The sequence below is a fragment of the Lipotes vexillifer genome, unplaced genomic scaffold, assembly GCF_000442215.2.
Source record: "Lipotes vexillifer unplaced genomic scaffold, Lipotes_vexillifer_v1.1 scaffold655, whole genome shotgun sequence".
NCBI lineage: Eukaryota > Metazoa > Chordata > Mammalia > Artiodactyla > Lipotidae > Lipotes > Lipotes vexillifer.
In genome coordinates this window covers 844,489-858,508 of record NW_006788208.1, presented here as the reverse complement: position 1 = coordinate 858,508, position 14,020 = coordinate 844,489, and the positions used below count along the sequence as shown (strand labels likewise).

The window sequence follows — 14,020 nt, the reverse complement described above, 5'->3', positions numbered from 1 at the left end:
CACAAAAAAAAAAAAAAAAAAAAAAAAAAAAAAAAATTCATTAATAAAATAATACTCTAAGATTCTAGTAGATAGCTCTTATCTAATGGTATAGATATCAGAAGTTTTCTGATTTTCATGCCGGGAAACCAAATCCAACATTTTGTGTAACATTTCCTCGTTTTAGTTATTTGTCCTGAGGCCTAAGTACTAGATAACAAGCAGAGAATATGTATGGAAAAATTATTCTTCAGAAGTGTAAATCAGAATTCCGTTGCGTGATAATGCTATTAATTTGGGGGAAAGTTGCTGTTCAAATCTTACCTAAAAACCAAAGAATATCCACTCATTCATTAACCTTCTCAAGATTCAATCCCATAATCAACAAATAACTAAGCATGCACTTCGAGGGGCCCACTCTTTGTGTATTATGTTTGGAGCATAGATGTCCCCCTGTTATTACAACAAGGTGACATTAGGGACACCTTGTAATAGTGCAGCTCTTTCCGTTAGATTCCTGTCCAATGGTTCTTGTCATCAACCTTGAAATGGGTGGTGATATTGCTAAAACACTAAACTTGTCTTTTGATTTAAATAAATAACTATGGTTAAAATTGTTACCTCAGGGAGTTGCCTGGCGGTCTGGTGGTTAGGAGTCGGTGCTTTCACTGCGGTGGGCCGGGGTTCAATCCCTGGTCGGGGAATTAAGACCCTGCAAGCTGCGAGGCACAGCCAAAAAAAAATTCTTACCTCAAAATCTTTAAATAGAAGTTAATGCTGAAAAACAGCAAAGTTTTAAGATGGACATAATTGTTTGTGTGTGTACATTTGCTTTTAAAATCCAATGTGTTACATCTAGACAAATTATTTCAAGTAGCCAAGTTCAGTATATTTTGGTTTCCTGCTATAAATTATGCTATTTTTTATGAGTGTCTCTTCTTATGGAATGAGTGGTAGTTACATAGTCTTTAAATGCCAAAGAGAAGACACTGTCAGTGAAATTTTCTTCAGCTTGATAACATTTTCTAAAGGATATGTGGTCATCCTAGGTGTATGACTAATTTCAAATGACCATGTACAATGGATAGAATTGTGTTCTTTTAGAGTGTCTGTGCAATTAATAGTGGTTACTGTTGTTTCATGAAATCTCTTGGAAGATTATTTTGGAGGGGTGTAAGTCATTTTTGATTATGTAATATATTCACAATCTCATTTCTATATAGAAGTAAAGATGTCATTCTTTAAAAAAAAATGACTAGCTCTGTTTATTTAGAAAGATAGTGAAAAAACAGGAATCATTTGTTATTACACTGTAGTTGTTGGGACAGCAGCACTGATCTGGTCAACTAACCTCTAAAAGAAAGTGCAAAGTCAGAGTTGTCAGTGTGGTAGCTGTAGATATTCACTCGCAAAGTTTTTATAACAATGATTGGAACTTTAGGAGATGCTCCTGGGATTTAGTGTACTCTAACATCTATTAATCCCTGATACGTTAGGTGACTTGTCAAAGAAGTGCTGCATTTACAAGGGGTTTGCAAGGAGGCCCAAGAGGGCACACTCAGCTAAAGGTCAAGGAAGCAATTAATGTTCTCTGCTTTTCCCTAAAGAACTTCCAGAGCAAAAGCTGCCCCTCCACCCCGCATCTTAGCAAGGCAAGTGAATCTAGGGAAGTGAAAGTTAAAGTTCAAATACAACATATTACCAATATTATTTGGTTCTTAGAGCTCTTCCTGTGAATGTGAATACATGCCATGGTTTAAGGAGAAATATAGTGAAGTATATTAGAAGAGGTGACTCTTGCTGAAGACTATCCATTTTTCATCTCTTTGTTTTCTCTGCATCTCTGCCAAAGGTCAGTGTTTGTGGTGGTGATAGAGCGGGTGGTAGAGGGGGGCCCCTCTGTGGCATGCAGTGAGATTAGAGTCCTTTGGAGAATGCTTGGTTCTGTCTGGATCCTAGACAGGACTCTGTGAAGGGATCAAAGAATTTAGGACCGGAAATCATCTTGGCTGAATGTCCCTGCTGGATTGTGGCCACTGAAGGAATTTTCCAACAAGGGCAAACTTAATTTACCTCCATCTTTCCACTATATTCCTCGAATGCTAGGAAATGATGTTATTGGAGGTCATAGGACAGTTTGACAACTGCATCTTCCCTTAGGACTCAGAGACTCAAGACCCCTCACTCCCATTCTTGCCTCAGTGCCTGCCTCAGTGCCGTGGAGAAATTGGAAAGTCTCTTGAGGCCTTCACTTACTTACATGGTGCATGTTCATCATCTCAGAAAGGCCCCACTGTCGTATGTATATCTGTCTGTATTTTGTCTCATTCATTCATTCATCCATTCATCTATTCTTCTTTTACGCATTTCCTACTTCCTTTCCTTTTCCACCACCCTCCTGGCAACCATTCTAGTGTGTTTGATATGTATCTTTGATAAATATTTTCATGCATATCCACTTAAGGACCTGTGTAAAAATTTGGGGGTGGGGGCAGGATTGCTGGGTTGTAGGACATTATACAAAATGTCCTACAAAATACCTTAGATTAACAAAATACCTTAGATTGCTCTCCAGAATGACTGCAACATTCTGTATTCTCACCAGTGGTACCTGAGGTTCTGCCATCCCCACAAGCCCCCTATCACTCAGCACTGTCCAGCTTCTAATTTTTGTTAGTTTAATGAGTATAAGAGATACCTTGTTTTAATTTGTCTGTATGTGAGTTGGAACATTTCCATGTTGCTTTGTGGCTTTTTTGGTTTGGTCTTCTGTAATCTGCCAGTTTATCTCCTTAGCTTATTTTTCATTGTGGTTACTATCTTTCTCCTTGTCAATTTGGAGGTTATACAGATTTCTTGTATATTCGAGATATTATCTCTTTTCAGTCTTAGACATTGTAGAAGATCTTTTCTCATCTTTTAATCTCATCCACATTTTTAATCTTCATTCACAGAATAGAAATCTTCACTTTTGATATAAGAATATTCATCACTTTTGGGTATTGCAGATTTTAAGAAGTTTCTCTCCTCCCTACTTTCACAAAGATATCGTCTTATACTATTAAATTTTTTTTTCCTCTTACATTTGGTCTTTAATCCCTCTGGAATCTGCCTTTATAAAAGATTTTACGTAGAGATCCAGTTTTATTTTTCTCCATATAATGTGGCAGCTAACCCACCCCCTCTATCTACATGGGTTTGTCTCTGAGATCCCTATTTTGCCCACTGGTCCATTTATCTCTTGCACCAATACCATACTGTTTTTGTTACTATGGCTTTGTGGTATACCTAAATATCTAATAAAGCAGATATTCTCCTACTTCTTATTCTTCTTTTACAAAGTTAACTCTTTATGGGTGTTTATTCTTCCATTTAAGTTTTGGAGTGAGTATATCAAGTTTATTAAAAAAAGCTAACTGGAATTATGATTGATATTGTATTGAATATATATGACATTTTTATAGTATAAGTCACCCCATTTGTGTATAGAGCCTCTCTCCATTTATTCATATCATCTTTTATATCTTGTACTAAAAAATATTTCAAAGCAGCAAGTATGAATTTGGGACTGCTGAATGTAATTTCAGCCTTGAGGTGTGTACAAGAATTTTGAAAGACGTGTTTAGAATGGCAGACATTTAACATATCATCTAGATGTGAGCAATGATTCTATTCTACTTGAAAATAAAGGACTGCAGCCCTAGATACTCTATTGGTTAAGTTCTCTCTGAGGCAGGACTTTGCCCAGCTCAGCCTGCCTCATGAAGAGAGGTGAAAAGGGGGTATCAGCACATGAGGGCTGACATTTTAAGGCACAGCTACCCCTCACACTAGGAAAAACCGTGGTCCAGTCCACATTTTAAGCTGCTAATCAGATGAATGGCTTCTCCTGTCTTGCAAGGAGAAGCTAGTAAGGGACTAGAAAAGGAGGAAGACATGGGAAAATGTGCCAGAGTGTTCTAATGTATAACCTCATCTGTTTTCTGGATTATTCCCCAACTAGGGCTGTTCAGAGATGCCTCTTCATCTTTAAGCTCCCAGTCCCTTCTTTGGAGTCACAATCTTACTTTCTCAGTTCACAGTGATGTCACCATTCTGCGGTAAATACCTCTATCTATCATTTATCCTCCATGTAGACTCCACATCACATTGTTACCATTTTCTTTAATTTTTTTTGTGTGTGTGAGAGAACATTTAAGATCTACTCTTTTAGCAGATTTCAAGTATACAGCACATTATTATTAACTGTGGTCATGGTGCTGTACATTAGATTGCCAGCACTTATTCATCTTACAAACTTTGTACCCTTTGACCTACATCTCCACATTTCCCCCACCCCCTGCCCCTGGTAACCACCATTCTACTCACTCCTTCTACAAGTAACTATAGAATTTTCAACCAAGTACCACACAATCCAATATTTTTGATTATGTGGTGATCTTATTTTATCATTTAGTTTCATGACCAAAATATAACAGTTACAATGACAATAATTATAATAATTTATTGAACTCTATGTAACAAAGTGCTAAGCACTTTATATACATCATCTCATTTAAATCTTCCAACACTATTTGATGTAGGTTTTTTTATCTTTCACATTTTACAAACAGGGAAATGGAGGCTTAGAGAGAGATGTGTATCTTGCTCCATAACTAGTTTCTGAATTCTTAGAGACAACTGGATTTAAAAAAATTATATCATAGCTTTTTAATAGTGCAGAGAGGGGCTTTGGAGCAACCAAAAAGGAGCTCAAATTTTTGCTCCTTCATTTACAATTTGCATGAGCTTGGTCAAGCTGACAAAGCCCTCTGAGTCTTAGTTTCATTATCTGTAAAAGTGCAAATAATAATGCCTACCTCACAAGTTGTTGCAAAAATTACGAGAAATATTATATACGTATCTACCGTGGTCTGGTCTGTGAAGTATGTGCTCAGTAATTGGTGGTTGATGTTGCTTATGAAACATACGTGATATTGTGGATGTCAAGATGCCATGAGTTGTCACCAAATAATAATATAAAATAAGTAATAATAAAATAATACAAGGGTATATTGTTGGGTGGTATCAAATGTCTTTTGTCTGGATAAAGGCAGGTCATAAAAGATCTGCTAATATTCCATTATTCAAATAACTGGAATCGCACTGTGTAGCCAATACGAATAGTTGAGATCTTAGATTCCATCACCAATCTTTCTTTTGCTCTGTGAATAGATTGATAGCCTTTAAAATACATTGCTTTTAAAAAAAGTTTACCAGTTATTGTTTATTTCACATAGCATTGCAGAAATGTCTAATGGTGATTTCAATCTCAGTGAAAATCAGAAGGATGTTGCTATCCTGATGTATGAAATATTAGCTTCTGTTAAAGAGTTATTTTCAAATAGCTTACCTTACTATTATTATGTTGCACCTAAAATCAGTGCCTATTCAAAAGCAACTTAGCATAAGTAGAGATGCTGCACCTCCATCAGGTTCTCCTTCGCTATGGTTTAGTACCACAACCACTGCCTTGTTTTTTTTTTTTTCCCCTCCTTTCAGAGAACAGAGAAGCTGATGATGACAGGAAAGTGGTTGCAGAGATCATGCAGAGGTGTTTTGTTCCAACTTTTGTAACAGCCATCTCCTGGGAGGGATTTCATTTCGTTGGTCATGAGATTCGGATTACTGAAGCCATGGATTGTTACGGTGCTGTTGTTTGGCCATCGGTATGAATTCATACAAAGTTTGTTGCATTTCAATGAGTTCTCATCCAGTGTTGTTCGTTATTATGTACTGTTTGGAAGGAGAAAGGAGGCTCCACGGTTCTCTTTTGTGACCTCAAACAACACTAAAATTTAGAAATCACGAAATAGGGAAGATGCTTTTACCAATGAATTCTATTTCTGATTTGTAGTGTTAATAAAGAGTGTAGTTTACACCTTCAGTTTTTTGTGACTATAAGTCACAGAAGTTTAGAATAGTAAACATTTTAATTTCCCATTTAACTGGTTCCATTTGAGTTAAACAGTTATAGTGAAATCCGTTTCAGTCTCAACACGCAGAATATTCTAAAAGACCACCACTTATTTATCAATTGTCCTATGAAGGGTGCAGACCCCCTCCCCCCACTGTCTGCCTCAATCCCAAACACACACTTCTTTTTTTTTCTATTATAAATTTATTAATTTTTGGCTGTGTTGGGTCTTTGTTGCTGTGTGCAGGCTTTCTCTAGTTGTGGTGAGCGGGGGCTACTCTTCGTTGCCGTGCATGGCCTTCTCATTGTGGTGGCTTCTCTTGTTGTAGAGCGCGGGCTCTAGGCATGCGGGCTTCAGTAGCTGTGGCACGCGGGCTCAGTGGTTGTGGCTCACGGGCTCTAGAGCGCAGGCTCAGTAGTTGTGGCGCATGGGCTGAGTTGTTCCGCGGCATGTGGGATCTTCCTGGACCAGGGCTTGAACCTGTGTCCCCTGCATTGGCAGGCGGATTCTTAACCACTGCGCCACCAGAGAAGCCCCACACACGTCTTTAAAATGACTGTTATTAGAAGTTGCTTCCTTTAAGGATAATCAAGCCTAAGTAACTGAACTCTATGTTCGTAGTTCTCTTTTCTCCCCAACAATCCCCAAGGACTTTTCCTATCCTAAGTGTTGAACCTATTGAAGGATGTACTTCTGTGGATAATTTTCTGTAGTGATGTGTATGGATGCACACATGCACTCACATGGGCTCACATACATATCATAGGGTTCGTGGGGTATTTATCTAATAGAGTTTAATTTTACATTCTGTGATTACTTGCCAAGCAATACTTTTTTCTTTTTTTGAATTTTCATAGGCCCTTGTTCTATGCTATTTTCTGGAAACAAATGTAAAGCAGTATAACATGGTTGACAAAAATGTGATTGAAATTGGAGCTGGAACAGGGTTAGTCTCCATCGTGGCGAGTTTACTTGGTAAGCAGGTGTTTTTGATTGAGTGGGATCAGAGAATTACATGATCCTGTATCATTAGTTGCTTTTACTATCCAGTTTACTATGACCTGGGCATATTTTTAACCCCTTAATTTGTTGAATGGGCTTTATCAGGAAACTGATGTTAAAGTCACCCATTTGGTTTTCTGGGAAGCTGGATTTTTATCCTGGCTAACTGGGATGTGCACCCCAGCATCCTGACTGCTGGAGGACGTGTGAAATACTAGGCATAGGCAGAGCTGACTATGCGGACTCAAGACGATCTTTATTTAAATTTTAGCCCCATTTCAACATTCCCATGTACTTGTATATTCCTTTTGGGTTTTGAAGTCCTATGCTTTTATGAAAAAGCATCTGTTAGAATAGAGAAAGAGTACGAGAAATCACGTCTGCTTCTAAGTTTAGGCGTTTGTCCATCAATTAATTTTCTCAGTTATTTCCATTTTTCGTTTGCAATCCCTTGTTCTTTCACCAGCATCTTCTTTTCCAACTAAATTGTGATTGTCTATATGTATGCCTGAGCCTGCTTCAGTTCAGTCTTTTTTGTTGCTGTGATCTATTTCATGGCCTTAATTTAGCTGCCTTCTCTGATGTGTGCTGCCCACATCTGTCCTGATTTCCTTGATCTTCAGAAGTGTACACCTGCCACTCTAAAATCTTGAGAGGAATTCAAGATTTAGCAGTTTACAACTTTCTAAACACTGGGGAAATGTAAGACCCTTGAAGTCCTCTCCAAATATAACTTTTAGATTGCTCTGTCTTGATATTGCTTTCTAAAGTCACCATTCCATTTAGTATGGACAGTGTCAGAGGCACATTGGATTTATTCCTGAAGACTTCCTCATTTAAGAGCAGAATTTGTGTTTTGGGAAGTCGTTCATTCATAATTAAGAATATTTTTTTATTGGAGTATAATTGCTTTACAATGTGTTAGTTTCTGCTGTACAACAAAGTGAATCAGCTGTATGTATACATATATCTTCTCCCTCTTGGACCTCCCTGCCCCCCATCCCACCCATCCCACCCACCACAGAGCACTGAGCTGAGCTCCCTGTGCTATAGTGCAGGTTCCCACTATTTATTTTACACATGGTAGTGTATTTATGTCAAACCTAATCCCCCAATTCATCCCACCCTCCCCTTCCCCACTGTGTCCACGTGTCTGTTCTCTACGTCTGTGTCTCTATTCCTGACCTGGAACTAGGTTCACCTGTACCGTTTTTCTAGATTCCACATACATGTGTTAATATACGATATTTGTTTTTCCCTTTCTTGCTTACTTCACTCTGTATGACAGACTCTAGGTCTATTCACATCTCTACAAATGACCCGGTTTCATTCCTTTTTATGGCTGAGTAATATTACATTGTACATGTGTACCACATCTTCTTTATCCATTCATCTGTCAGTGGACACCTAGGTTGCTATCATGACCTGGCTATTGTAAATGGTGCTGCAATGAACACTGGGGTGCATGTGTCTTTTTAAATTATGGTTTGATCCTTTTGGTCTGCTCCCATAACTTGAAACAGATATCAAAAGGTGGAAACTTCGTTTAGTCGGTGATGATATTTACCTCTCTAGACACAAAGATCTTAATAGTCAGATAGTTTCTATTCCTATGGGCAGGGTCGGGGGACAGAGGGGGTCAATCCTTATCTTGGGATTTTAAAAAGATTTGTGAAAAATGATAGACCCACCTACCCCACTAGAATGTAGAGATTCATATCTCTGTGATTCTACCAATGAAATGCTTATTTTCCTCCCATTTTAATATGTTCCAGAAAATACAGTCAGTGGCCAGAGAAACTTGCCATCTTGGGTGAAGAACGGGCTCTAAACTGGTCTGGGCTGAACTAGATTCCCTTCCATTTCTGCTTTCATGTCTGATGATGTAGAATCAGCCAATCCTAGGCTTATTTACACATTGTTTTCAGGCTCTGCTACTGCTCAAAGTTCACTTTAAGGGCCAAATTTTATTGGGTTTTGCTTTCTGATTTCTTCCTGACAATGACCACCAGTATTCACTTTTACCTCGGGGATTGTTTATCTCTTCTTCATCTGAGCATTCTGTCCTGTGTCTATGATCTTTGGTTGTATGAGCATTATATGTGGGTTGTAGCCAGGTTTTAACATCTCTTAATGGGAAGAGACAGACTTATAATGGGGTCAAGCTGAAAACGTGGGCATGAACATGGGTGTCCTGATACTTTCCATGTAATGACATTGAAAAGTCTTCTCTCCTCCCTCCATTTCTCACACTTGAGCACTTCCTGGTCAACGATAGGATGCCCAGTGTTATATACACCTGTTTGGTCTCACATGACTGGGGCTCAGACTTCTTTTAGTGAAGAACCCTTTCATCTTTCAATTGTGACATCTGATTGTTCCAGTGAGGGTACCAAATACTTTGAATTTCCCTTTCTCTTGATTTTTTAAGTAGACAAATAGAAAATAACAGCAACAATAACAAAACAAGACAGACAAAAAACCAGGAGAACAGAAAAATGCAACAGAGTGCAGAAGTGCCTGGGGAATCTAATTGTTTTTAAGGGGAGGCATAAAGGTGCCTTAGCATCCATTTTGAAGGGATTTCCCTCCTGTGTGTACTGACCAGTCCTTGACATGAGGTTAGCATTTGTGCAGAATTGCAAAGTGCATGGTGGCTTGAAAACTACTTGCTTTACCTTATCCCATGAAGGTTACTTTTCCTGCTGTCCTTTGTTTCCCAGGTGCACACGTGACTGCCACAGATTTACCTGAGTTACTTGGAAACCTGCAATATAATATTTCCCAAAACACCAAAATGAAATGTAAGCATTTGCCTCAGGTTAAAGAGCTCTCCTGGGGTGTAGCTTTAGACAAGAACTTTCCCAAGGCTTCCAGCAACTTTGACTACATCCTGGCGGCTGATGTTGTCTATGCTCATCCATTTCTGGAAGAACTCCTCATTACCTTTGACCATCTGTGCAAAGAAACCACCGTCATCTTCTGGGTCATGAAATTCAGGTTGGAGAAGGAAAATAAATTTGTAGATAGATTTAAGGAGTTGTTTAACCTGGAGGAGATGTCCAGTTTCCCTAGCCTGAATATTAAGTTGTATAAAGCTATGAAGAAAAATTGGAGGAGTGCATGATATCCTCAGAGGAGGGCTTGGAAAGGGAAGGCAATTTCTAGTGATTATTATTGCTTTAACAAAGAACCTGGATGATCTGATGTAGCTGACTTTCCCAAGGGGGCACGTGCGCGCGCACACACACACACACACACACACACACACACACACACGCACGCGTGCGCACCTTGCCCCAGACAGGGATTTTCCCAGATATAGCACACAGGTGTATAGGATGGCAAAGCCATTCTGTGTGGTAATTGGTTAGGACAATGTCTGCTTTCCTTATCTTTCTATAGTACCATTTATAATTATTATCATCTTAATAAATGGTGCAATTATTGTTAATGTATAACTGTAGAATGATGGTTTTTAATAATAGTATGTCTAAAATGTTTTAAACATAAGCTTATGTGACTCTCTCTTTAAAATAATGAAATGGACCTCAGTGGGCTCTACAAATAAATCTGAATAGGCAGACATAGAATGTAATGGTCAATGTTAGATTATTGTGGCTTCATTAGTGCCAGATTATTGGTGGTCTGTCTTCTCTGCTTGGCAGGGTGGGTCTCCAGCACACCCTCTGAAATCAGTCAAGCTGCTGGATTCGAGGTTACAGGCAAGGACATTTCACTCCAGTAAATGAAAAATGAATGGAAGAAAACATAAAAGCAGTTGAGATTTTGGAGGAGTCATTGTTTTATTTTTAGGCCAAGTACAGTTATTCTGCATCACAGAAAGAGAAATAAATATAAAAACTTTTCATGTGTATAAAAATACACATGAAAAGATTTCAGTCTCTAATCTCAAATAACCAGACATATGGCTGGTTTTAAAGTTTAAAGCTCTTCTGATAAACATATAGAGACCTAGATATTTGAAATCCTATGTGCTTTTTTTTTTTTCTCACAAGGACCTTAGAGATCAGAATAAAGTCTGAAGTAAGTAAAGTCAGTGCAAAAAGAGCAAAATATTAGGATTTTGTATCACGTAACAAGACTAGCGGTTGGTAACTCTTCTGGGTTCTCGGTGATGTTGGCTAGGCAGGCTCTGTGCCCTCGGGGTGGTACTTGCCTAGTCCTTTCTGCTTTGCTGGAAGTTCTCAGTCTACTCAGGGTTGAACAGAGCTGAAAAGTTTATTTCCTAGGACTCTGACCTTAAGCCAGGATGCAAATGTACTCTCAGTGGGTTTTTTGGTATGCACGGTTCCTGGGGTCATCTCTCAATAATTACCAGTATTTATACGCCCCTTTATAGTTTTCACAGCCTGCTGTGTACATAAAGTCAACTAATCCTCACGACCATTCTAAGAGTATATGTAATATCAGTATCCCCACTGCACAGGTAAAGGAGCCGACGCCACCAGGGGTGGAGCCCCACAGCTTCAGAGTGGCAGTGCTAGGCACTCAGGCCCAGCTCTGAGTCCAAAGCCCGTGTTTTTTTTTTTTTTTTTAACCTTTGCTCTGCCTTTATGTATTTAAAACAGTAATTTTCAAACTCTTTTGTAAGTGAGTGAAGTCATTTCTTTCAAGTGAAATCAGTACCTGGAAAGGTAAGCAAATGCATCAGGAAAAGATTAGAATCTTTATCTCTGGTGTCAGGGAGGCTCATTTAGAAGGTGACATTTAAGCGAAGCTGGAAGGAGGTGAGGGAAGCAGCTGTGCAGGTATCTGGGGAGGTGTGTCCCAGGCAGAAGGAACATCTCTGCCAGGACCTTAAAGCCGGAGCCCACCTGTCCTCAGGAGGAAACATCGGAGGCCAGTGAGCTCGGAGCAGGGCGAGCGGGGAGGCTAGGAAGCTTCAGTATCGGCGGCGGGAGGGGGCCTTCATGGCAGGCTGGGTTCTCCGGAAGCAGGCCAGGAGGCGGCATTTGATGTGCAGGCCATTTTTAGGGGGTGTCGTGGGGATCAAGACCTGTGGAAGGGACGGAAGGAAGCGGGGCAAAGGTGGAGCTGCGGTGCACGGCCTCAGCCGACCCACCCCCATGGGGCTCTGGACCTGGGGGCGGGGACGGGGGGCGCTGAGACTGCTGAGCCTTGATAACCCGTGTCGCTCAGTCACTGGACGCGGGTGGCCCTGGAAGGCTGTGACCTTGGGCGAGGTGACTTACGCCGGGGGTGGGGTGAGGCGATGCCCGCGGACGTTGACAGCCCAGGGCCGCTGGCCAGCAGCGCTGCCCGCGTGGAGGCGATGAGTCCTCCTGAGGGGTCTGCGCAGCACATCAGGGCAGCCGCAACCTCAAGGCCATTGCGAGGACCTTGGCTCTTCCTCCGGTGAAGCGGAGGATCGCGGGATGGTTTGGAGTAGAGGAGTGAAGCAGTTACCCCTCCGTGTAAGGACCACTCCGGCTGATGTTCCTAGGATACTATGCAGGGCGGAGGGGCCAGCCAGGAGGCTGTGGTGAGGATGGCAGACCGGGCCCCCGCGGGGATTGTGCCCGGAGGTGGCGACAAGGGATCGTTTCTAGAGGAGTCTGGAAGCTAAAGCCCACCGACCTTCTCTCCATGTTGAGTATGAGTGTGAGGCTGACTCGGCAGTGTTTGGTCCGAGCTGCTGGACATCACAGAACAAAGAACATCAGAGTCATCGGCTGAGAGGTCGTTTGCACAGCTCACGCGGGGAGCAAAAGAGTGAACAGGGGCTGGAACGAGGACCGAGCCCCGAGGTGGCCGCGCTGAGGTCAGACACAGCTAGACCCGAGGTATGTTTTCGAGGCTCTGCCCTCCTTCCCCCAAATTATATTTGGGTCTGTTGACTCTGAAAGAATTTACTGCCACTGTGGTTTTTGAGCTGGCCAGTAGAGTCTAAAGGTTATGAGAAGCTGCCTCAGAAGCTTCCAGGAGGATTTTAGGTGAAACAGCATGAATCTTGGGGTAACAAATGAAAAAAATGGCTCCTCTGCTAAAAAAAGGTTGTATATCACTACCAAGCTATTTTTAGGTAGACTAAAGTGGCCTTCTTTCAAAGACTGTTAGAACCAAGCCAGCCGTGTGGTTCTTAACAGTTCCTTTTTCTCTAAGTGTCAATCTGTCAAACACAATGCTCAATACCCATTGTTTTATCCTGTTTATAGCATTCCTTTGCAAATTGGAGCACCCACCCACATACCCTGTGTCTCTCCTGCTTCACTCCGTTCTGCGTGTTTGTCTACTTTTATCTTTGTGCTATCGTTTCTCCACACTTTTCTAGATTCAATTTTATAATAATTGAATTCCAAAAGATGTAATTTGAGTAGCTTTTTTCTATCTTACAGTTTTTTTTTAATGGCTAGGAATTGATGTGTTAACTTTAATCCAAGAGAATTTACTGTGAATTTTGCCTTTGCTCCCCTCCCTCCCTCCCTCCCTCTCTTTCTTTCTCTCTTTCTCTCTTTCTGTTCTGACAGGCTAAACTACGCTACTGAAAACCTTAGTCTATTTCTTGCAGTAACTTTCTGGGTTTCTAATAGAGTAACAATACTGACTGTCAAGGTTTTAATAGAGGTTATCACAGAATCATTATTGCTTCACAGCAGACATACCAACTTGCTGGCAGTACTCTGCAGCTTAAAATTTCTGTTATATGCATGTAAACACGAGAGTTTTTGTGCCCCAGGCCTTATCAACCGACTTCAGGAAACTAAATACTATACTCAAATCTTCTGTCTTAGAATTTACTGATCTACCCTATTTCATTTGTACCAATTTTTGTCTACCAGAATGTTAAAACGTTGGTTTTCATTCCATATTAATATTTGGTTCTCTTTTTGGATAAAGAATTGTGGCATTGGGTGACTTCCTAAGAGATTTGGAGCCATAGAATAAAGAAAGAAGATGAGGAAACATAACAGAATGGAATGTTCCTTTTTTTTTTCCTTTAAATCCTCAGATTCCAGCAGCTTGCTGTTCTCTGTGAATGCCTGGTGTTTGTACACAGAGATCACGTCCAACTTGCTTTAAGCATTGCTGTTGGCATGAGAGCAGATAAGTAATTTCTG

The 14,020-nt window shown here is 40.5% G+C and overlaps 1 protein-coding gene across 1 annotated transcript in view; it reads left to right on the top strand.

Moving 5' to 3' along the window:
- The window catches only part of LOC103080700 (protein-lysine methyltransferase METTL21E-like), a 16,331-nt gene extending 6,191 nt beyond the window's left edge, over positions 1 to 10,140 (top strand). The window contains 3 exon segments of the mRNA XM_007461536.1: positions 5,521 to 5,687; positions 6,794 to 6,911; positions 9,662 to 10,140. Of these exon segments, the coding sequence (XP_007461598.1) occupies positions 5,521 to 5,687; positions 6,794 to 6,911; positions 9,662 to 10,140 (764 nt within the window).
- Positions 10,141 to 14,020: the final 3,880 nt, after the last annotated feature.